Raw genomic sequence first — 25,846 nt, forward strand, 5'->3', positions numbered from 1 at the left:
TTCAACATGGGTATCTGATAGTCAATGGACAAGCCCATCAAATATTTTAAGTTGGATGACCTGTACTCAACAATTTCAATTATTGTATCTGTCCATATTATATTCTGATAGATCATAGATAGCTCCCTAGATGGCATTAAAAATGCGTGTGTGCGGTCTGAATTACTGTAAATGTGAAAGTAAATAAAAAATCCAAAAAAAAAACATTCTACGATGGTTCATATCATGACCGTTTTAGAATGCATTGGCATCTAAGGCGGTCACATGGCCAGAACCGTCATAGACAGCGTTGCATTCTAAGGCATGCATTGGCATCTAAGGCGGTCACATGGCCAGAACCGTCATAGACAGCGTTGCATTCTAAGGCAGGAGCGTTCACGTGACCGCCTTAGAATCCAATGGCATTCTAAGACGGTCCTACGTAACCGTCGTTGATAACGAAAACACTTTCGACAACGTCGGAGATGATGACGGGTCTTAACCAACGTAGTATGCCTCAATTAACCGATGTAGAATCCGCCTTCTGTAGTAGTGATAGTGCTACTTGGTTTTGACTTTAGATTGAGAGCGTTAAATCTTGGTATGTTTCAAGGCTATAGACATGAGAAATATGAACTTAGGAACATGTTTTTGTAGATGAGATGATGCTCGATGAGGAAACATTGAATGGAGACCTGCCTACAATTCCATTAATTACATTTCTACATAGTACTAATAACTTTTCAAAACATTGAATGTAGACATGCCTGTTTACAAGGTATTAATGATTTGAAATTTATAATATACTGATTCTCTACTTGTGTCATATTTATCTATGTTCTAATTTAGCACAAACTTTTATCAGGGAATTCTACTAGATGGAAGACAAATTGTAGTGAAAAGGCTCTCACAATTTTTTGGTCAAGGCTCAGAAGAGTTATAGATTTTGGATTGAGTACATATGCATAACAAGTAAGATTATATATGTATATACACATATATCTGCCATACAATTAGCTTATGCATATGCATGTTATGAATTTCTTCTAATTTGGCCATGAGAAACTATAAGTATTGAAACTTGAAAGCATCCCCTATTTGTTGCTAGTTGTTACCGACATAATGGAATTCCTTCTAATGTCTAAGCTATCTAATATTTGCTTTCGTTTGCATGAAATTAGGACCTTGTTTTCATTCTTCAATTATTACTTATTCATTGCAAGAGGATGTACTTCTCCACACTGCTAGTGGAACTCCAAATTATGTTGCTCCTGAGGTACCTACTTTATATTTTTTGGATCAGATTAAGGACTAGATTTGTCCCTAAAATTAAAGTTAATGTAATGTGGTGTGCAATTTGTGTTAGGTGCTTAATGATAGATGTAAAACCCAATTTTTTTATAAAAATAAATTAAAAATATTTTTATTTAAAAATAAATAGAGTTTTACGAAAATAATGAGATTTTTGTAATTAAATAAATAAGGAGAAATATTTTTATTAATTAAAATAATGGTTTTAAGGTAAATAAAATAAATACATGTTCTTAGAAAATAAAAAGGATGTTTTATTTATTCATTTGATAGAAAGTAAATTAGAATTCGTTTTTATAAAATAATAAAATAAAGAAAAAATAGAGTAAATAATAGGCTAAGAATACCCTAGGTATAAATAGACACATTTTAGGTCATTTTTTTACATTTATGATACCTTTTTACACTCTCTCTTCTTTCAAATTCGTTTTTCCATTCCCCTCTCCCAAAATCCTCTCTTTTTCGCGCATGCACTCAAAATTATCCCAATAAAACTAGTATTCCGAACACGTCAACTGTTGGATCATCCTGCAATTTGAACACCAGGTTTGTAACTCATTTTAGAACATCCTCACCATTGGGATTTTTGAAATAATGTCTACAGCGAGAGAAATGTCCCTCGCACGTAGTTATCTTTTCTTCGTATAGACTCAAACTTGTCTTATTAAAACTATGATCTTGGGCTCGTTAACCGTTGGATCATTGTGAACTTTAAACATCGGGTTCAAAACTCATTTTCGCACATCCTTGCCGTTGGAATTTATGAAATAATGTCTGTGGAGAGAGAAATATTCCTCGCACAAAAATAGTGAGATGTAGGCTCCAATCTCTTCTCCTTCGCTCTAACGCTTGGAAATCCTAATAAAACAAATAGAGGAAAAGCTTAAGGAGTCTTAGGAAACTGCTACAGACACTGCTATCACTACCAGACTACACATGTAAGCCCGCTTAGAAGTAAGAGATGAGTTTATCACAATTGAGATTAGAATAAACATGTGTAGGGATCCTTAGAGGATCAAATTGGGATTTATTTTTAGATGTTTACTGTATTATGATTCTTCCTTTATGATTATAATTATGAGATTATTGGGTTTGACAGGACAATTGATGCACTGATATGAATTGGTTGATAAAATTGAGTGCTCTTGGTGTTTTCATGTTTTTTACCTATGATTTTGATATGATTATGTGAAATTTTTTTAGGGGTTTAATCATATGAACATAACATATTAATATTATTATTGTGTGACATGTATATAATGCATGAGGCGTGATAACATGTTATCTTGGGATTATGGAAGTGTGATGAACTATGTGTAAGTGACAAGTTGAGTATATGTTAAATTGTGAGATCACACGTGTATTGAGATATTGTGTGCATTGAGTTGTGAGTTATGAATCGCACAATCACACAACTGTTGGGTCCTTTAATAAATTTTATATGCTAACAGTGAAGTGAATGTGACCATTTTACCCATGTGAATTTGTTTAAGTGATTTGAATAAAATTGATTTAATTAAATTATGAATTTTTATATGTTTTTCTTAAGTATATGTATGTCGGGGTAGAGGGTGCCACAATAGAGGCTATGTTGGTTCTACATCTAATATTTGGTCATGTGGAGTCATCCTCTTTATGCTTATGGTTGGGTATTTTCCCTTTGATGAGCCAAATCATGCGGCATTGTACAAAAAAGTAAGTAATTTCATAATATAATCCATGAGAAGAATGAAAGAAAAGTTGCTATATGTCTAAATCTGAACATACTTTTTAGATTGGTAGGGCCCAATTTACATGTCCATCATGGTTTTCTCCAGAGGCAAAGAAACTATCGAAGCATATTCTTAATCCAAACTCTCTGACAGTGAGTTCAGGACTAAATGCTTTCTTCTTAGTCTTATATATAAGACTCTTAATTAATTCACAGAATAAAAAAAGTTAGTTAATTTAATTAGTAACTTTAAATTTATTAATAATTTGTATTCTTTTTCAAAATTACCTTGATTTTTTAGGACTTATCTCATTCTTTTCATCTAATTACTTAATTTCTACCTAATTAATTAATGTGCTACTAATTATTTTTTCCAATTCTAAGTATTTGGGTCAAACAATAATGCATGAAACAATTTGAATGAAGTGTTATAGAAAGGGACAACAATTTTTTTAGAAAATGATCTTACATATTGGGATGGAGGTAGTATTTTTTCCCCCTTTTGTCTTGATTATGTTCTTTGTGATTCTAATCCTGTAATTACCTTTCAATATCTTTTAGGTGGTTAAAGAGTATCTTGCAATCGGAATATAGTTTTATTAACATTAACATTGGGTTGCTCTTTGTTGAGGATAAAAGTTCCTGAACTCTTAGAAGATGAGTGGTTCAAAAAAGGATACAAACAAGCAACTTTTATAATGGAAGAGCATATCAATGTAGATGATGTGTTGTTGCTTTCAATGATTCTAAGGTGTTGTGTTCTTGACAATATTTCTATCCTTTTTATTTACTTTGCAAAGATTTGCTTATTATACTTTGGAAATACAATAAAGATTCTATAGAAGTTGTTTTCTATGTGTAATTTATTTGATCTCTTTGATATGTAGGAAAATCTTGTGACAGAGAGAAAAGAGAAACTAGTGTCAATGAATGCCTTTGAGCTCATATCTAGGTCACAAAGCTTCAACCATGAAAATTTGTTTGAGAAGCAGATAAATATTAGAATTCTTTCATCATGCTAAAATGTTATGCATTATAAAGATTTTAATCAAATTACAAGGTCACTTTGAAAATTGTGAACTACTTGGTTTCTGAATCAAATTTTGGTTGATTTATGTTTAACTATGAGCCTGATATGAATTCAGTAGATTTCTCTAGGTAATTGGCTAACAAAATAATATTGATAATGAGATATAATAATTCTTTCAAGCTAGTGGTGCTTTGTTCTCCATTTGTTTAAACTCAATACAGCAAAGGGTCTATTAAGCGAGAAACCTATTTTACCTCAAAGCGTCATGCAAATGAAATCATGTCAAAAAATTGAGGAAGGCACAATTATTACCTACATTAGTCTGCATTATGAGTAATCCATCTTTCATGTGATTGATTTATGTGATCGATTTTAGTAAAGGAGGAACAGTAATACACTAAAGTAGTCTCTAAAATGATAAGTATTGGTTAATGTTGTTAGCAATTTTGGGTAATACATATATATATATATATATATATATATATATATATATATATATATTACACAATTGAATGAGTTAGGGCCATTATTTTATTTGCCAAAATATTAAAGTGGTCTAATCAATATAAAATTATGATTAAGGGCATATATGTCATGAAGGGCTAATTGTGTAGATATCATTAGTGATATTATAATTTGATGAGGGGTCAAATTATAACTATCAAATTTGGGATAACTGATGGCAGTTATCAATACAAGAGGTTATGGTCCCCATTTGTAGAGAAGTGATAGAACGTACGGTTTTGGCTTTCTTTTTCTCTTTATCCCTATAAAAAGAGAAAATTTAGAGAAGAAAATAAAGCTCTCTACATTTGGAAGATCATAAAACCAATCTTGATTCTCATCAACCTTTCATCATTCCATTATGGTTAATCCAGATACGCTTCCGCATTTAGTTTTCATTATGATTTTGAGTATGGGAACACAATGGGGTTTTATTCATCTTTATGCAGTAATTTCTCTCTACATGGATAGAAAGCGGTTAGGATTGATGATTGTCTGTTAGAATCAAATTAGGTTGATTGATTGAATACCCTACAATTTGGTATCAGAGCCACCCATACTTGATTCATGTATGATTTTGGAAATTTTATTTATTCAGCCTGCTGGCATATTCTAAATTTTAAATGAATTTAGATATTTTACATATTGTTACTTGATCTTACCTTTTTTCACTAAAGTGTAACTTCCGACAATATTTAAATGCACCACTCATTTAAAGGTTACGATGCATCGTTAATATATATATATATATATATATATATATATATATATAACTTTGTGCTTCTTCTTACTTTTAGAGGCCGTTGTGGTAAATTAAAATAACAATCATGGGCTTCTAAAATTTAAAATAAATAAATAAAGTTAAAATAATTTACTCTTAAAACATTTTAATTTTGGATTTGGTGCATCAATGTTCAAAATTTAGCTATGGTATATCATTTTAATTGTTTAGCATTTAAATGAGCTAATTGAGTCAAGATATCACCAAAGTGACCTCTCATGTGTATATTGTTCATTGAGAAATGTTAACGTGTGTGATTATTTATATGAATGGTGATTGGCCCAAAGAAAAGTTACCATTTAACTAATTTGCATACACACCTGTGGCGTTAAACGTGTGATAATTATGAGGTTTTGTATGTGAATGATAAATCACATCAAAATTTGGGTTTGCTATTTGATATGCTTTTACTATCAATGTTTGAACATTACATCATGGATATCACTAGCAATTAATACCACTGTCCAAAGACTTGATATTAATTGTGCACTAGATATCTTGAGATGGGTTATACCATTATTTAAATGCATTGATGACTATTCTGTGAGCTTATTGTATTATTTGTTTTGATCTTTCCAGTTGTTGCTTCTATCTCTGCTAATCTGAATTCGGTTCTGGTTCTTAATGGTATAAATTTTAAGGATTGAGAAACTCCTTTCTCCTTTCATTAAGGATCTTGGCCGCATGGATCTAGACCTTGCATTAAGGATTGAGAAACTCCTTTCTCCTACGGATTCCAGTACCTCTGAACAGAGAGTAAACTTCATGAGAAGTGGGATCACTCAAATTGCATGAGTCTTATGATCATTAAGCACGACATTCCTGAGGTCTTTAGGGGTACTATTTTAGATGATATAACTAGTGCCAAAGAAATCCTTGCTGAAATTGAAAAGCGTTTTGCTAAAAGCGATAAGGCGGAAACAATTACTCTTCTTCAAAACTTAATTTCCATGCCATGAAGTATCAAAGCAAAGGAAATGAAATGTCAGGGAATACATTATGGGAATGTCAAATAGTACTTCAAAATTAAAGGCACTAAAGCTTGAGCTATCAGAAGACTTGCTTATTCATTTAGTGCTAATTTCTCTATCTTTACAATTTAGTCAGTTTAAGATCTCTTATAACTATCAGAAGGAGAAATGGTCTCTTAATGAGCTCATTTCATACTGTGTGCAAGAAGAGGAAAGACTAAAGCAAGAAAGGACTGAAAGTGCTCATGTTGTAAGTACCTCTAAAGACAAGGGAAAAAGAAAAAGAACTAAGGAGCCCAAGAATGAAGTTGCTAAGGGTCCAACACAAAAGAAACAAAATCAAGGTGACAACTGTTTCTTTTGCAGTAAGCATGGACATGTAAAGAAGAAATGTACCAAATATCATGCTTAGCGTGCAAAGAAAGGTATGTTTCTTACTTTGGTATGTTCTGATGTCAATTTAGCTTCAGTACCTAGAAACACTTGGTGGTTAGATTCTAGTGCCACCACTAACATCAGTGTTTCAATAAAGGGTTGTCTAAGCTACCAGAAGCCAATTGATTCTGAAAGATGGATATATACTTGGAATTGGTTCACTCTTGGCTTATGATAATCTATATTTACTTGATATTGTAGCTTCTTATGGTGAATCCTTTAATGCGGAATTGTGTGGTACTAAGCGTAGAATTGATAATACAAACTCAGGAGCATTATGGCATAAGTGCTTAGGTCACATTTCTAAGAACATAATTGAATGACTTGTGTCAAACAGAATCTTGGATTCCATTGATTTCACAAGCTTTTATGTTTGTGTTGAATGCATTAAAGGTAAATAGACCAAAAGCAAGAAATTAGGTGTATATATAGCTATAGGTGTCTTGGAATTGATACATACGGACATTTGTGGGCCATTTCATACACCTTTATGGAATGGTCAACAATATTTTATCATTCATAAACGATCACTCTAGATATGCATACTTGTTTCTTATACATGAAAAGTCACAATCTCTGGATGTGTTCAAAACATTTAAAGTTGAAGTTGAAAATCAACTTAACAAAAGAATCAAGAGTGTCAGATCTGACAGTGGTGGAGAATACTATGGCAGATATTACGGTTCAGGTGAACAACGTCCAAGGCCTTTTGTCAGGTACCTAGAGGAATGTGGAATCATCCCACTGTACACCATGCCGGGGTCACCTAGCATGAATGGTGTGACTGAAAAATGAAACAGAACTCTTAAGGATATGGTAAGAAGCATTATTTGTCATTCTAACTTACCAAAGTCACTATAGGGAGAGGCACTACAGAATGCAACTTACATTCTAAATAGAGTGTCAACCAAGGCAACTGCCAAAACACCTTATGAGCTTTGGGTTTGGCGAAAGCCTAGTCTGAAACATTTTCATGTATGGGGATGTCCAGCTGAGGCAAGGCCTTATAAGCCAAATGAAAGAAAATTGGACTCTCGAACAGTGAACGGCTACTTTATTGGTTATTCTGAAAGATCCAAGGGCTATAAATTTTATGATCCCAAATTAAAGACAATTTTTGAGACGGGAACTGCCACATTCTTTGAGGATATTGAGTTTGGGGGGGAAGAATAAGGTTAGAGACTTTATCTTAGAGGAAGAATCCATAATAATTCCAGAACCGATCATACAGTTGCTTTTGATAAAGTAAATTTGGAACCTCTACAAGATATTATTATTGAATCTCCCACTCAAGATAATTTGGTCGTTCATGAAGAACAAACTCAAGATCCTCAAGAACCTATGCTTCATGAGCCAGTACCTTTGCGGAGATCTACAAGAGAAAGGAGAATTGCTATTCCAGATGATTATGTGGTATTTCTTCAGGAACATGAGGAAAATAATGGTATGATGGAAGATGAACCAGTCAACTTCCATCAAGCCATGCAAGATTCCAACTCAGAAAAGTGGATTGAAGCAATGAATGAGGAGTATAAGTCCATGCAAGACAACAAGGTTTAGGAACTTGTCCCATTACCAGAAGATGTGAAACCCATTGGTTGCAAATGGATATTTAAGATCAAGCGGGATTCCAAAGGTAATATGGAGAGGTATAAGGCTTGTCTTGTGGCGAAGGGCTATACCCAAAAGGAAGGGATTAACTTTAAAGAAACTTTCTCTCCATTTTCATCGAATGACTCTTTTAGGACAATCGTGGCTCTTGCTGCACGTTATGATTTGGATCTTCATCAAATGGATGTTAAGACGGAATTTCTCAATGACAACATTGATGAGACAATTTATATGATGCTTTGTGTTAGGAGACCCAAAGAATATGATTTACAAACTGACAAAATCCATCTATGGGCTAAAATAGGCATCTCGTCAATGGTACCGCAAATTTCATCAAGTAATTCTCTCATTATGTTTCGAGATGAATCTTGTTGATGATTGTGTTTATCACAAATTCAGTGGGAGCAAGTACATTTTCCCGGTCTAATATGTTGATGACATATAGCTTGCCACTAATGATATAGGCATGTTGCACAAAACCAAGAGATTTCTATCAAGAAACTTCAAAATGAAAGATCTTAGTGACGCCTCCTTTGCATTAGGAATTCAGATACACCGAGATGGATCTCGGGGTATTCTAGGATTATCATAAAGAAGTTATATCGAACAGGTACTGAAAAGGTTTGGCATGCAGGAATGTAAATCTGGGGATACGCCAGTTGCTAAAGGAGACAACTTCAGTCTCAAACAGTGCCTAAAAGAAAATTTGGAAATTCAAGAAATGCAGAAGATTCTCTATGCATCAGCTGTAGGGAGTTTGATGTATGCCCAAGTATGTACACGTCCGGATATAGAATACATAGTTGAGGTATTAGGCAGATATTTAAGCAATCTAGGAATGGATCATTGAAAAGCCGTCAAAAGAGTTATGAGGTATTTGAAGAGAACAAAGTATTATATGCTCACATACAAGAGGTCAAATCAGTTGGAGATCATTGGGTATTCTGACTCAGATTTTGTAGGATGCCTAGATAGTTTCAGATCCACTTTAGGTTACATTTTCATGTTAGCTGGTGGTGTGGTTTCTTGGCACAGTGCCAAGCAAACCCTTACTACTTCATCCACTATGGCGGAAGAATTTGTGGCATGCTATGAGGCATCAAATCATGGAATATGGCTGAGAAATTTTGTCACAGGGCTGCAAATTGTGGAAGGAATTAAAATACCACTTAAGTTATATTGTGACAATAAATCAACTGTATTGTATTATAACAACAATAGGAGCTCAACCAAGTCGAAGCATATTGACATCAAGTTCCTAGTTGTTAAGGAAAGGATACAGAATGGACAAATTTTCATAAAACACTTAGGGAAAAACTCCATGATAGCAGATCCTCTTTCTAAGGGACTTCCACCCAAGGTCTTTCATGAGCATGTTACTCACATGGGTGTTTTACAGTTCGGGGAATCTTTGGTTTAATGGGAGTTAGTCACTTTTATGTATTTTATGTTCTATGTTAGATTTTATGTATGTATACATTGACTTTTGAATATATTTGGTTATATATATATATATATATATATATATATATATATATATATATATGTTTTATTATTCAGTTATCACACTTTGTATATTAAGGTTATTAAATGATCCCATTGAGGTAAAGTAGAACCAGTTGAAAATAGACGAGTACAAGCCACCTTCACGTAATTTTCATGCTACACATTTCATGATGAGTCTAGTCATTTGATTCTGTCAACATTAGTGATCATTGATGGGTTTAGTTGTGATTGATACAATGAAAACTGCTTTGGTTCTATGTGCGGATGTAATCAATGGACAAGATTTTTGGAATATGCTCAAGGCATGTAATGGCAAATTTTGAGCTAATAAAGTCTAACACATTCATAAGGATTGTAAGGATATATATTACACAATTGAATGAGTTAGGGCCATTATTTTATTAGTCAAAATATTAAAGTTGTCTAATCAATATAAAATTATGGCTAAGGGCATATATGTCATGAAAGGCGAATTGTGTAGATACCATTAGTGATATTATAATTTGATGAGGGGCCAAATTATAATTATCAAATTTGGGATAACTGATGGAAGTTACCCATACAAGAGGTTATGGTTCCATTTGTAGAGAGAAGTGATAGAACATATGGTTTTGGCATTCTTTTTCTCTTTATCCCCATCAGAAGAGAAATTTCAGAGAAGAAAATAAAGCTCTCTGCATTTGGAAGATCATAAAACTAATCTTGATCCTCATCAACCTTTCATCATTCCATTATGGCTAATCCAGGTACGCTTCTGCATTTAGTTTTCATCATGATTTTGAGTATGGGAATTATTCGTCTTTATGCAATAATTTCTCTCTACATGGATAGAAAGCATATGGTTAGGATTTATGATTGTCTGTTAGAATCAAATTAGGTTGATTGATTGAATCCCTTACAAATGTCTAACAAGCTTACTATAATGTGTTTGTGCAAAGTCAAAAGTGGAGAGGTCAAATTTTAAGAAAACAGAGAATTGGAATTTGTTCTTGTTTGCTGTGAAATTTGACGGCAAAAGAGTTGTCTTGCATCAGCTTGTATATGCAAGTCCAAAAGTATTAGGCTTTGATATTTGATGGATTTTTAGCTCTAGAATCCCCCTTTTTAATCTCACCTGTCTCATAATTTTTTGGTTTATATAGAATATTTTCTGAATATTTCCACCAAGCGGGTTGCAGAACATTTTATGCAGACCTGTTTTGGCATTAATACTGTTTTGGCTTAGGTAAGGTAGGAGTGGCTCAAGCTAATGAAGAGAGATATGTCCTTGACTAAAAATTATGAAAATTTTATAAGTTCAAAGTTGGACTGTTCTGTTTTATGAGTCTTGTAGCAGCAGCCTAGGGGAGATTTGCAAAGTACTCTTTTGGCTATAGAATATTTGTTTATTAGTTTTTGCTGTTTCATAATTTTTAACCTCCTATAGAATATTTGGTGATTAAAATTGCATCCTGTGTTGAGAAGCAAAAGGGTACTTAACTTATGCATTGTTGTGTTCTAATTTTTCTTAGAAAATATTATTTGGGTCTTTTGTGAGTTTTCTAAAGAGCAAGGATACAAACAATGGAATTGAGCAAGCGTTGGTTTCTGAATTGAGTGCCTTGGATGAACATCTTAAGGCCCATGTATATAAAACAATCTTTTTTATTTGTTAATTCATAACCTATTTGTAATGATTAAATTGTCGATGCTAATATGCTAGAGGCATGGTCATGGTCCAAAATTGTACCATCTTGTGGTAGCATTGAGTCACTTCAAGAATTGGAATATTCCAGAAAGTCTGAGACATGTCCATAACTACACTAAGGTATGCAATTGTTTTCTGCAATGCATGTATTCTTTTGAAACTTTTTAGTTCTGTCTTTTGTATTGCCATTGAACTGTGACATTAATTGGTATTTAGTGATGAGAAAATTATGTGATCAAACTTGTCATGCCAATATGCATAAAGTTTCTTCAAAATGACTAAAGTATCTATTATTTAATATATATATATATATATATATATATATATATATATATATATATTAATTATGATTGAAGTGAACCTTTTCTCCCTGTTTATCATATCTGTTCTTTTGGTTTCTTCTTTAGATATCTAGTAAATGGCATATGCGAGGTACGATATATATGTATAGAGTATAGACACATGTGCATATACTTAGCTGGTTAATTTTCTCGAATAAACACAGCAATGGCAGCTCTCACAAAGATTGTTGGTGTGTTTCCAAAGGAACAGGTAATTGTAGATAAAGAACATGCTAAAGGCTCCTATTCCTTAGGCCCCTATTTGTTCTCAAAATTGTTGGTTGAGATCCCCATTGGAGCATCATTTCCATTAATGTTTGGTGATGTTTTGTATCCAATGACACGTCTTCATCCTACTTTGCAAAGGTGTTGTAGTTTGAATCAAATTGCAATTTTCTTTCATAATTTACTTTTTGGGAAAGTAGCATATTGAAAATTTTTTGTAATTCTTTATATGACGAAGACTGAGAAATGTGCATGATTTTCTAAACATCCTTCACAATCCATTATTTCCATTGTTTCATTTCTGAGAATTATTTATATTGGTCAGTCCCAAAGGTTGTAGGGGTATACATGCATAGGTGGTGACCAACACTACTAAAAAAAACTACATTCTACGACAATAAAACAATAATGGTTCCTAAAAACCGTCTTAGAATGTGTGTACAATGGCAATTTTGTAATATGATCAACTTCGATGACAACGGTTTTATAAAGACTATCTTAGAAGGTTGCATTCAAGGATGGTTAATTATATAATCGTGGTCGAATGTTTTAACCCTATTTGTATCCCTATGCCTATCTCTCTCTCACACACACTGAAATTTCTTTGTTTCTCTTTTTCCTACAATAATGGCATGGGCCACAGCAACGAGGACCATGTCATTGTCATACCGTTAGAGCTTGTGTCGGCCTTCAGCATCTCGTCAGAGCCCTACTGCACCCTCATTGATGTCAACCATGCCTCGCACAACATGCTTTCCACAATCTGTGGCAACGGGAGCACGCACCAGGCCTTTTCCTCCAACAACAACAACCACGACTATGGCAACGATGGAGACAATGACAACGAGGAGGACGACAACAATGCCAATCGCGAAGGCTCCGAGACAGATTCCTGAAAGCAGTGGAAGATCAACCTGTGAGAATGTCATGAGCCATCTCCAGATTTAAGTTGGAAGAAGATCGAAGAGGAGATCGATTTACTGTTCAAACTTCAATTTCTTGCTTTTGTTCTTAATTTGTGCACCTTGATTCTCTTAATTTCTTATATGAGTTTGGTTTTGCTAAACTAGAGTTTTGAAAGGGAATTATATTTCACAAAGAAATCTTTTGATTTTCTCTTTCTTTAACTTTATTTGTTGGCCTTGATTTTGAAGGGAGGGAGAACTATGTGTTGTGTGTAGAACGATCATGTGTGTGTTGCTGTCAGAAATGATTGGAAGATGGTTGTCACTGCATTGTGGGTTGAACACAATGATGATATTGGCATGCCTATTGATGTTGCTTTGGTTAGTTTGTTCTTTCTTCTTCCAATTTCCCATCAAATTTATTCAGCCATTACAATGTAATAAATTTTAACAACCATCAAAGCCTTCCCCCCACCAAGTGGATCAATTATACAGATCAAACCATGTCATTATGTTCACTCATGGACTAAATGCTCAACGAGTCCATTTAGATTCAAGTCCTTTGAGATAAATATCTTTTTAATCAAAGTTCATTGGATTTCACTCGTCAAAGTATTTAAAAATGGCCAAACTTCACTTATAAAATCCTGGATGCACCATTGGCATCTGTCGGGTGCAACTTGACATTGATTTTGTGTAAGTTAACATATGTTAACTACTAAGTCAGAAAAAAAATAAAAATAAGTTGTAGTTGTTGGTGTTGGTGTTTTTGTGATGTCAATTTTAGTAAGGGCCAAAGGTATTACTTATAGTAACTTGTTTATTGCACCAAACATTTGCTCAGGCCTAGCTGGCATATTGCATCTAATGTCAATTCTGTTAAGAGGTTTTGATGGCACACAGTTAAATTTGATGCTTAACTTCTTTAATTAACCTTCTAGTTATGGTTCTTATGGAAATCTTTCCCATTTTTTTTCCAAATTGAATGTTGCATTAATTTCATTTTTTTCATATACACTGAAAATATTGAAGTAATTTCATTTATGTGATGTCTGCACTCCACCTACCTTATATATTTCAAAAGGCTTTTTTTGTTTCTCAATCTTATTCTTCAAAGTTGGATTTATGCATGATCTAAAACCTTTTCCCTAGTTTATATATTAAGTTACTAGTTCCCCATTTCTATCACCTCTTTCTCATTGTAAATTAAACTAGTATCTAATGTTTTCTTCTGCTCATGTCAATAGGGATCTTTGGTCAAATCTCAAAACCCTGCCACTTTCCCTGACAGTGTATCACAGGCATCTAATTCTTCTGAAGTTGGATAGCAAGCTACCTTAAAAGATTTGAACTAGTATGTTATTTTGGCTATTAGAAGTTGCATGAGTAGGGTGAATCAAAAAATTGTGTAAAATTTTGTTTAATTTAGAAAGTTGTAGACTTTTAGTTTTTTTTTTTTTTGTCCTAATATGGTCAACACGTACTGAACTATAAGATTTACATCTTAATTTTTATTTTCTACGTAGGATCTGGCCCTTTTGGAAATGATCCCTCTAAATTACAAAATAAAGATGTCAGAGCACACATTGGGATTCCTTCCTCACCTTCCATGCAAAACAAACCCATTGTCGCAATAAGGCCAACAACAAGTGGATCATCAGGAGAACAACCAGATGATGAGGAAGTGGAGGGAGAGATTAATAAGACTAAAAACATGACACTTGTTGATGCAAAACGAGTAAGGAGGTAACAATAGTCTCAGAATTGACTGTGTTTAGCATAGAAAACATTAATTCTTCTGGTCTATAGAGCACCATAAACGCCACAATTGTTAACAAAGAATGCTTGAGCGACTACATCGAAGTAAGGGATGAGTTACTCACGCTTGGGGATTAGAATGAACATGTGTAGGGATTCCTAGAGGATCAACTTTTGGGTTATTTTGGGATGTTTTATGAAGTTCAATTATGTTTTCATATTGAGTGTGTTTGATGAACCAATTGGTATTCCGATGCGAATTTGTTGTAAAATTGATGTATTCCTGTGTTGGGTGTGTACCTTAGGGATTAGGATTATTTATAATTAGCATAAAAATTTTTTGGTAGTGATTTTGTTTATATTAGATATGTTGGCCTTTCAATCTTATTGATTTTTATTTTTTTTCTTTTATTTTTCTTTTAAATTTTTTTACACCGCACTATATACACGTACATATATTGACACTCTTATTTCACAAACTTTATATTTTAATTCACTTAAGTGATTTCTCATCATGAAATTCATATGTGCAAGAATTATTGGATAATTGAATTGACTAAAATCATTTGAGGAAATTAACTAAAGTTGTATTCACATTGTAATTAGGCATTGTTTTGATGTTGGTGACTAAGTTGAAATATGTTTAGAACATAGATATACATATTTTTCATATAAATCAATATAAGTATATATTCTTGTTTGTTATATATATATATATATATATATATATATATATATATATATATATATATATATATTATTTGGTATTACATATAATTGTACAGTAATATGTTATATATATTTGTTTATAAGTCTTGAAGTTAGAGGTGTTATGTTATTGTTATTATACATTTTTATCTAATTGTGAAATATATTTTGTAATTAGTTAAATTGTGAAATGTTAAATTGTAGACATGAGAGATATGGTAGTGAATGACTAAGTGATTAATATTTGTAGTGATATTACTTGTCTTCTGAGTTGTGAGTTATACAGTAATCCGACTACTGTTTATCTAGAGAAAATTTTATGTGCAATGTTAAAGGAAAAGTGTGGGGATTCCTAGTTAGGATCCTGAAAGGTTAAAATGTAGCACAACTTGTTAAATATGTTTGAAATATAAGTGTGAGGTCGTGGGTATTGTATAATTCATGAACAGAGCCTGCGTGCAAAAAAATTATTTTTTAGGGGTTGGACCTGAATCAGGAAGATGAGGTCCAAACGAATTCTTCGGAGTCTAGGTCTTGGATGTAAAGATACTTGGTTTGAAGTGCTCCTTTAAGTCTATGTTGATCCCATGTGGTTGAAGCATTCTTGCAAAACAAAGTAACCCTGACTGGTCACCTTATGATTTTACTTAGTGAGAGTAACCTGATATACCCATTGTGTGGTGTGTCTTGTTATGTACTCCTAAGTGCCCCAGTGTGGTTTTTCACTGAAAAATGGTATCACATTACATGTAGGCTTGAGTCTAGCTTATTTGTTGCATAACGCTTGTGTTTCAATTTCATTGAGTTAACAATTATGGTTTGACGTTATTTTCTGGAGTGTGTGAACTTGAATGGGTGTGAATAATGTGTGTGATTTTGTGAAGTGATTTTATTTATATAAATTCAGTTTTAAGTATTATATGTTTCACATGCTCTAATGTTTTATTATATACAAATGTGATAACTCACTCTCGGTGTGTGTTTGTGTTTGGGCTGATTGTCATTTTATTTCAGGTGAGCTTTCATATTATGAGTCTCATGCTAAAGATGGAGAGACTTAGTCTGTTATAGGAATATGCTCTGATAAGTGTGACATTGGGGCATAGGATTTTACTTTGCATGTTATAATCTACGTGAATGATATAATTGTGTTATTTTCTATTTTATTTTTTTTATTTATTCAGAATGGACGGCCTTGTTTTAAGTCAGGATAACTTTATTTTTTTTATTCGAACAATTTCTACTATGTTTTCACTAAGTGGATGTGAACCTCTTATCCTTTTGAATTGAATAAAATTAAATGTGTTTTAAAAAAAATAATTTTGCATGGTTTTCTTTCCTTTTATTATTATGTGTTTAAAAACTTTTAAATAAATTTTATATTATTTTTATTTATTTATTTATATTTGTGAGGGTAGAGGGTGTCACATGACTTACACTAATATTTTCATAAATTATGCACAAACTCGAATGCAATTTCATCATTACTATTATGAAAGAATGGTTGCACAAGTATTATAATCTTTGTATTGGTTGAGCTAGCTAAATGAATCTGGATTTTATTGTTTCTTCCTAAACATAATCTTTCTATATTTTCCTTTATTAGAAGACATTCATTTTGTTCAGTTTGGTACAAATTTTTCCTTGTTTAATTTAAATCCTAACAAATTTTTTTTTAGGATGCTTTCTAATAGGGAGTCAGACAGATGCTCAAGAAGGAGAAAGCAGACTCATTTAACTGAGCTGGGGACACAGGTGTGCATATTTTCTTTTTCGATTATCATATTTTCTTTTTCTGTCTCCATATTCCATATTAATTCCCTCAAAGAATTGTATATTTTATGACCGAATATTCTATCTTAGGTCTCCCAATTACGAAGTGAAAATTCTTCGTTGTTAAAGCGATTCATTGATGTGAGCCCGAAATACAATAATGTTGCAATTGATAATAGAGTACTGAAAGTTGATGTTGAAACATTAAGAGTAAAGGTAAATTCTTGCTTTTAGTGTATACTATACTTTAAGTAAAACCTATTATATAGAAGACCTATTTGCTCTTCATAAGTAGTTCCCTAAGTTTGGAGAAATTATTAGATAGTCTTAGGCCACCACATATCTATAGTTCCAATCAATCTCTCTTAGTTCCAACCAATCTCTTTATAACAATGAATCTAGTTTTTTTAATTTACGAGAAAAAACTAATAACACTCAATTATTAGTTTTGAGAGTTCATATGGATATACATTATATAAATTGTAAAAAAAAATTCAGAATAGTGGTCGAGCTACTATAGCATTTTTGGAATTAGTCACTATGCACTGTTATTTGGGATTGATAACTTATGGCAGTAGTGAACTCGATTTTACAATTTTCTTAAAGAAAAAACAGATAATTTTTCTTTTAAAAGGTTCTTAATTGTAAGAGGTTTTCAATTTAGTCTCTATTTGTATAATATATTTCAATGTTGCTCTTGTTGTTTGTTGTCACTTTATACTGAGATTGGCATAGATTTACGAAGAAATTTGAGTTGAAACTGATTGTCACTGTAAAAAAAATATAGTATTTCTGATCCCTACATTTTTTATTTGGCTAAGTACAATTTTTTTATCGTCAAATTATTAATCTTACTCATTGCAGGATTCTGTCAAAACTGCAAGCACAGAGATTTCTAGTGAAGTAATCATTGAGACATTTCATAATGATGATGAAGCATTGGCCGCTTCGGACGACAAGGTTGTGGTATGTAATTTATTTAGTGTGTTTTTATATGCCTATGGCTTAATGTGCTTTCTCATTCACGTTGTTTGAACAACTTCATTTGGTAGAAACAATACAAACCACAAGAATCAATGCATATTCTAATTTATTTACTTCTTTGAATTAATTTATTTATGGTTCTAGAGATGCTTCGTGATATAGGCCAAACAAAATATTGTAAATCTTCACTGCTTATTTCGTTAGCTCTTAATTCTTTTTTACTTTGGTGGTTCACTTTGGTGTTCCCTCTAAAAAAAGGAGCAATGTACTTTTTTTTTTGAAATTGCAGTAGGCTTTATATCATATGCTACAATTAAATAGTAAAAGATAGAGGATTGGTCTTATTTTTTGAAATTGAAGACTTTATGCCAAATGTTACACATTGAGTAATAGAAGTTATGAACTTATAAAACTTGTTGGTTAAGGTTATAACGATTTTCCAAACTAACGAGTGTAAAGAATAATTCATTATTTTAATTTATTATTTTTTTAAAAAATACATTCTAAGATGGATCTCTGAAAAACCATTTTAGAAATTCTACATGGTTTCTAGGAAAATTATCTTATAATCCTTAATTTTTTTAAAGTTTTTTTTAAAATAAAAAGACATTCTAAGATGATTCTCTGAAAAATCATCTTAGAAAGTCTACTATCTAAGACGGTTTTCCAAAAACCGTCTTAGAAATCTCAATTTTTTATTTTTTTAAATACATTCTAAGACGATTTTTCAAAAAATTGTCTTAGAAACATCCATTTTTCATTTTTTGTTTAAATAACAATTTCTAACGTGGTTTCAGGACAAAACTATCTAAGAAATTATATTTTCTAAGACAGTTTGAAAATCATCGTGAAAAGTATTGACTTTCCATGACTCCGGCTACAACGATGGTTGAAAACCGTCCTTAAATGTCATTTTTTAAATAGTTCAATAAATATTCTATAGATAAAAAAAATAACAAATATTTTCCCTTGAAAACTTTATTCCTATTAATTCTTCCCATCTCTTATAATTGACTTATTAGTTTGACATTCTAGATTTGGGAAATTGTTACTATGTAAAAACATATTTATCTTTTAATTTTATTAATAAGTTATGAATTAAAATTCTTTTTCATTTTTGAATGTATAGGTTGGTAACCAATATTCCTTGCAACTACATGGCAAAGTTCGGTATGTGCACAATTCTAATTTTCTATATATCTTTCTTGTATACCTTTTATATTTGATTAGCTATAAATTATAAAGCCTTCTTGTTATGTCTGATCAAAGTATATAAATCTCAAATTTCTTAAAATATATTACTTTCAATAAGTTATAAAACATCTTATGAATTGTATCAATGTTTTAAATTTAGAATATAAATTAAAAAGTTATGAAGTATATTTCAAATTATAATAAAATATATTGTTTGTTTAAGTAGAAATGTAGAATATAAAAAAATATATATTAAATTGAAGACATATTTGAAATAATAAAAACTATACGAATAAATAATTCAACAAAATATATTGAATTTAAAATTTGAAATAAGCGAGCTAAAAGTTTTAATGGAGAGTATACAAAGAAAAGAAAGTGAACTTGATTTTTTTATATAAGGGTCTACTTTAAATTTATTTAAAATTTTCGAAATGATAACAAACAAAAAGTGCCCAATTTATAATTTGTCATTATATTTTAAGATATCATAACAAAATAAAAAGCAATTGAATAAGAAACTCTTTAAGAAATAAATTTAATTAGTTACAAATATTTAAATCGTTAATTTATTTTTATCAAATTATAATATAATTAAATTATTAATTTTGAATAGTTTGTATGGAAAAACCTTTTGTTGAGAGAGTTAATTTTGTATGAGTGTTTTTTCTCAAACAAAATAGGTTATAGGATATGTCTAAATGTGATTTATACTACTACAAAAATCACTTTCTAAGAAGGTTCTTTCAGAAAATCATCTTAGAAACTAATTTTCTAAGACGGTTATTCAAAAAACCGTCTTAGAAAGTCACTTTTTAAAATGGTTTTTTTGCAAAATCATCTTCAAATCTTCAATTTTGTTTTTTAAAGAAAAAAATACATTCCAAAACAGTTTTTATGAAAATCGATGTAGAATATGAGATTCTAAGTCGATTCAAAAATCGTCATGAAAAGTGTTAATTTTTCACAACGATAATTTCAAAGACGATTCAAAATTATCATGAAAAGGGTGTTATAACCGTCTATGAAAGCCTTTTATCTACTAGTGAGAACAACTTATTTGATTTTTCTTAAGCAAAAGGGTGTGCAAAGGTAATTAACAAGGTAGGGACAGACATCCCAACAACATTGGTGCTTTTGTCTCTACCTCAATTCTATCACACCACAAAATGATATATATATATATATATATATATATATATATATATATATAATAAAGGGTGATTTAGATAACACAATAGAGAAGAAGGACTTTAACCTTGTTATGTTACTTTTGTGACATCTTAGATGAATCACACTAGAATGAGAAAGATCCAGAGGTTGTGCAGCTATAAGATTGTACAATTGAGCATGACTTAAAGAAAATATATATATTTCTTATGTCAATAAGATGCATCTATTTTTCAGTAGTCTATTACTTAAGAACTATACAGTTAAATGTGTTTGGCTTGAATTAGTTATGGGTTGAGTGACCTTCTGGGAAGTTTTCTCAAAATTTTGTGATGAGGATAAAATATGTTGAAAAGTCTTGTATTGGTTTGTGGGGATAGTCATTTCTCTTGAAAGTAGTCAAAGCAAATTGTCGAAGTCTCGAAAAGGACTACCTACCGAGGGTTCTGACTGGTAGAGGATTTTGAGCAACAAGAGAGTTGACTAAAATGCCACCATGTGACAGTCACATAGATGACACATGGTGATCATGTGGATGACATGTGGCAACCATTTGTTGTCACTTCATAACCAGAAATGTCACGTAGGCACAACAGTTTGAATTAACAGAGAAAACTAATGATATAACTAATTTGTTGCACTTTTTTGTAAATTCGGGGACAATTTAATTATTCATCTTTGAGGAACTTAACTGTCAGCATCTGATAAATTCAAAGACAAAAATAGATATTTATCCTTATTTTAATTTAAAATTTTCTCTTATGATTTAATTTTCTCTATTTTATCCTCTAAACCAAACACAATATAAAAAACCATTTTTATATTAAAAATAACTTAATTACTATTTTAGTCCATCAATTTTGGGTTATGTTTTTTTTCCTAAAATTCAAATTTTCTTTGATTAGTTCTTGAAATTTAAAAATTATTCTTTTTTTCTCTCCTATAACTGAACAGCCTAAGACCATGAAGTACTTGCATCTTATTTCCCTCTATAATTTCTTGCATGTACAAAATTCTCTCAAAGGTCCTAGTGAACAGCCCTAGGAAGGTTAATGGAAAGTACATGGCTGAGGAGCAATCAATATACATTGATGGGAGATCCATTTCTTATAACGTGTTGCTTATAACGCATTGGTAGCTAATGTGTAATATCCTAAAATTTTAATTTTAAGAGGTAAATTTCGATAAGAATCTTAAATCCACAATTTTAAAATTTTGAATTTCATTCATATCTTTATTCTTTTAAGACTTTGTATTTTAAGAATTTTAGGTATTTTATATGATTCTCTTAAGTTATTTTATATTGAGAGTTTAATTCTTAATTTGTTTTATATTTCTCACTTAATTAAAATGTTAAAATTGACAAAGCACTAAAGGATAACAAAAAGTATATAAAAGAGAATCATATATAATTTTTGCATATTCAAAATTTTAAATTTGTGAATTTTCTTATCACTTTCTTGATTTGTTGTCATGTGGTTTTGCTTGTTATTATGCTAATTGGCATACCCTTGTTTTTTTTAGTTGCTTTAAATTAATCTTTTGTTAACAATTTTAAAAAAAAATTAAAGTTTCTTTTTCAAATTATCATTAAATTAAAGATTCATATTGGTTAAAAAATCAACTGTATCAATACTCCCAAATTAACGGGGAGCAAGATAGAAATTCTCTATCATAAAAATCTAATCTAAATCTTATACATATAATATAATCCTAGGAGATAATAAAAGATAAAAAGTTTCTTACTTTCATAAAGGTAGGCTATGTCATCATATCATATCTCTTTAATCTCTATCATATATATCATCATATCTTAACAATTTCCATTCATTCTTTCAACATGTCTAAAATCGATAATATATTAATATGTTCAAAAATAGATATAGCAAATGCAATTTATAAGAAATATAAACTTGCCCTTTCTTCCTGCTAAGTAACTTTCTCCCTAAAAAGCTTGAGTCTTCTCATGATGGCACACACTCATGATGGTTCTAAGTCTTTGGAGACGCAACAAGATCACATCAACCAAGCATGCAGTTGCTTCATGCAACTCAGTTTCTGCAAGGAGATATTTACAATCAAGTGTAGGGATTCAATCAAGCAATCTAATTTGATTCTAACAGACAATCATCAATCCTAACCACATGCTTTCTATCCATGTAGAGAGAAATTACTGCATAAAGATGAATAAAGCCTCATTTTGTTCCCATACTCAAAATCATGATGAAAACTAAATGCGGAAGCGTACATGGATTAGTCATAATGGCGTGATGAAAGGTTGATGAGGATCAAGATTGGTTTTATCATCTTCCAAATGTAGATACCTTTATTTTCTTCTCTGAATTTTCTCTTCTCATGAAGATAAAGAGAAAAAGGAATCAAAATTGTACGTCACTTCTCTCTACAAATGGGGACCATAATCTCTTGTATTGGTAACTGTCATTAGTTATCCCAATTTTGATAATTATAATTTGACCTCTCATCAAATTATAATATCACTAATGGTATCTACACAATTAGCCTTTCAAGACATATATGCCCTTAGCCATAATTTTATATTGATTAGACCACTTCAATGTTTTGGCTAATAAAATAATGTCTCTAACTCATTCAATTATATATATATATATGTGTGTGTGTGTGTGTGTGTGTGTGTGTGTGTGTGTGTGTGTGTGTGTGTGTGTGTATGTATGTATGTATGTATGTATGTATGTATGTATTACCCAAAATTGTTAACATCAAGAACCTGAAAAACAACGGCTTCGCCACTGCCAATGACTTTCTAAACTTGATCTAGGCGCTGAGTGAAATCCAAGACTTGAAGACGCTAGAATACGTGTTCAACAAGAACAACTCTTGCTTTTAGAAAGAAGTACCGAATTCATCGGCGGCGGACTTGGACCAGTTCCTAGGGTTTGTTTTATGGACAAGGGTTAGGAGGGTAAGAAGGCTTTGTATGATGATGATAGGTTTGGGAAGATGATTGTTTATTACACTGTTGTTGCAATGAAGAGAGATCATGCCCGTGTTGAAAATGATAAATCTCTTGTTAGGAGTCAGTTGCAGAAGCTTGAGAGGGATTCTATTCACCATCAAGGCTTTCTATCGGTCAATGTTAATTACTAATTTTTTTTCAATAGAAGGATTCGACCCAATACCTCTTCTTGTTTATTTTTTTTACTCTCAAATTAACTTTATAATCTCATGTTTTAGCAATTAGTTAGTATGTCTTTGAAGAATATGCGTTTATTTGCATAATTAATTTTGAATTGATTTGCAATATTATTGGTTCGGGATAAATTTGATTTTTAGGTCGAGTGATATATATTTGGTTTTTCTTTGTTCTCAAAGCAAGTTTGTTATAAGAATTAGTATAATTTTTTAACCCACAGCAAAATTTACTTTTTATTATTTTTAAGTCAAATTAGGATTTTGAGGTAAATTCAATTTTACTTGGAGTGTTTGGTTGGAGGAGATTGAAGGAGAGAGGAAGGAAGATGAGAGATTTTTTTAAAACTTTTGTTTTATTATTTGGTTCATCTTTTAATAGGGGAGGGGAATGGAAAGGACTGAAATCTCTCTTTATCTAGTTTGCTACCTTCAATATTGGTGGATTTTGAGGGGACAAAAAGGAGATTTAAAACATGTCTATTGTAATAATAACTAAAATATCTTCACTTACATTTTAAAATTATATAAAATAAATAAATTACTTTTTAAAACCCCTCCCCTTATGAATCAAACAAAAAAATAACTATCTCCCCTCCTCTTTTCCTTATTTGGACCAAACACACACTTAGTGATAACCAAATAACTATATTTTATTTTGACGATAGTCGGAATCAATGCTCATTGTGAATACCATGAGATCAAATACATTTTATTACTTTTTTTTTTTACAGAAATGCACTCTATTACTACTCCCTAATTATAAGACATTTTAAAAATTTATTTGTTCTTTTTATAAGACATTTTTATAATTTCTAGATGTTTAATTATTTTTTCCTACATATATTTACTTAATTATTCTCTCTTCAAACATTAATGAAAAGTAATTGAGTGAATAGAAAGATAAGAAGAAAATAATCTTGGAATGATAATATAAATAATTAACAGATTTAATGTGATTAATTAAATTAACTACTTTTCTTAAGATGTGTAAATTACTTGAAAGTGACTTATAATTAGGGAAGGAGGGAGTACTTAGTAGTTACTACAAATGATATAATCTTAATTTTTAATTAAATAATCTCTAAAATATTCTTTTATTTGATTCAAATTTTATAATCTTATTTGATTCTCATCATGTGTAAAATTATTTTGGATTAATAGACATACATAATTAGTCTTTAACTCAATAAATTGGAAGATACCCTTGTAATATCCGATCCAGGATCAATTTTTTTCAATGATTTATTTATTCTTGAGATACTAATCACACGAACTTTAAATTGGAGAAAAAGTGTTCCATTTTAAAAGCAACTTCCCATAAAATTAAAGTCTTCTATCAATTAATAATGCATGGTTATTTAGGAAATGAAATTCTTTTTTGTTTTACATGAGATTGAAAAATTAAAGAAACTTAACTAACATTCTTAATGAGTGTAATTTGTTACAGGTTAATTAAATTTAGTCCCTCGAGTTTTTGAAATTTTAATTTTTACTTCTTCAAAAGTTTTTTAACAAATTTTAATTCTGTTAATTCTCCATCAGCATTTTTAGTCCTTTTTTTTGTCAATATATAGTCCCTAATTTATTTTTATTGTTCAAGATTAATCCTTATCTTGTCCATTTTTAGTCCCTCATTTTTTTATATATTTTAAACTAATTTTAAACAATAAAAATAAATGAAAGAATAAAAATAGGAAAAATTCTTTTGAGGAACTAAAAATGCTCACAGAAAATTAATGAAAGACTAAAAATTGTCAAACAAATTTTAAGAAATTAAAAATTAGAATCTGAACAAGTTAAGAGATTAAAAATTTAATTAATTATTTTTTATATTTGAGTCCAGAGTAGTACCAGATTTAGGGTGTAGTTGATAGTCTGAAAGAAAAAAATAAGAAAAAAAATTGAGAAGAAATATTTAAATTAAAATAAAAAAGAGGTGTTGTATTTACGTTACTTTTTAAAAATTTGTTCATGAATAATATTTCTTTCCTCGCAATCAAAGCAAGGCTTAGTTTAGAAATGTAAAACCCAATTCAACAATGAAGTGAAGCATAAAAAAATTTCTTTGATTTAATTAGTTGGCATGTTTGA

At 30.9% G+C, this 25,846-nt stretch overlaps 1 protein-coding gene and 1 pseudogene across 1 annotated transcript; both read left to right on the plus strand.

Annotated features, from left to right (window-relative positions):
- Nucleotides 1-2,931: 2,931 nt before the first annotated feature.
- Nucleotides 2,932-4,325, plus strand: LOC114401791 (annotated as a pseudogene).
- Nucleotides 4,326-14,606: 10,281 nt separating this feature from the next.
- On the plus strand, nt 14,607-19,032 carry LOC114401792 (light-inducible protein CPRF2-like). The gene is made up of 5 exons (XM_028364380.1): nt 14,607-14,743; nt 17,143-17,218; nt 17,327-17,452; nt 18,101-18,202; nt 19,018-19,032. The coding sequence occupies exons 1-5, from the start codon at nt 14,607-14,609 to the stop codon at nt 19,030-19,032; spliced, it is 456 nt and encodes a 151-aa protein (XP_028220181.1).
- The last annotated feature ends 6,814 nt before the right edge of the window (nt 19,033-25,846 follow it).

Source organism: Glycine soja, chromosome 20, assembly GCF_004193775.1.
Source record: "Glycine soja cultivar W05 chromosome 20, ASM419377v2, whole genome shotgun sequence".
Taxonomy (NCBI): Eukaryota; Viridiplantae; Streptophyta; class Magnoliopsida; order Fabales; family Fabaceae; genus Glycine; species Glycine soja.

Excerpts from the sequence above, each read along its gene's own strand:
- LOC114401792 (XM_028364380.1), top strand. The coding sequence starts at position 14,607 with ATGCAAAACAAACCCATTGTCGCAATAAGGCCAACAACAAGTGGATCA. Across the intron at positions 14,744-17,142 it reads GATGCAAAACGAGTAAGGAG|GATGCTTTCTAATAGGGAGT; the intron begins GTAACAATAGTC and ends ATTTTTTTTTAG. Across the intron at positions 17,219-17,326 it reads TAACTGAGCTGGGGACACAG|GTCTCCCAATTACGAAGTGA; the intron begins GTGTGCATATTT and ends ATTCTATCTTAG.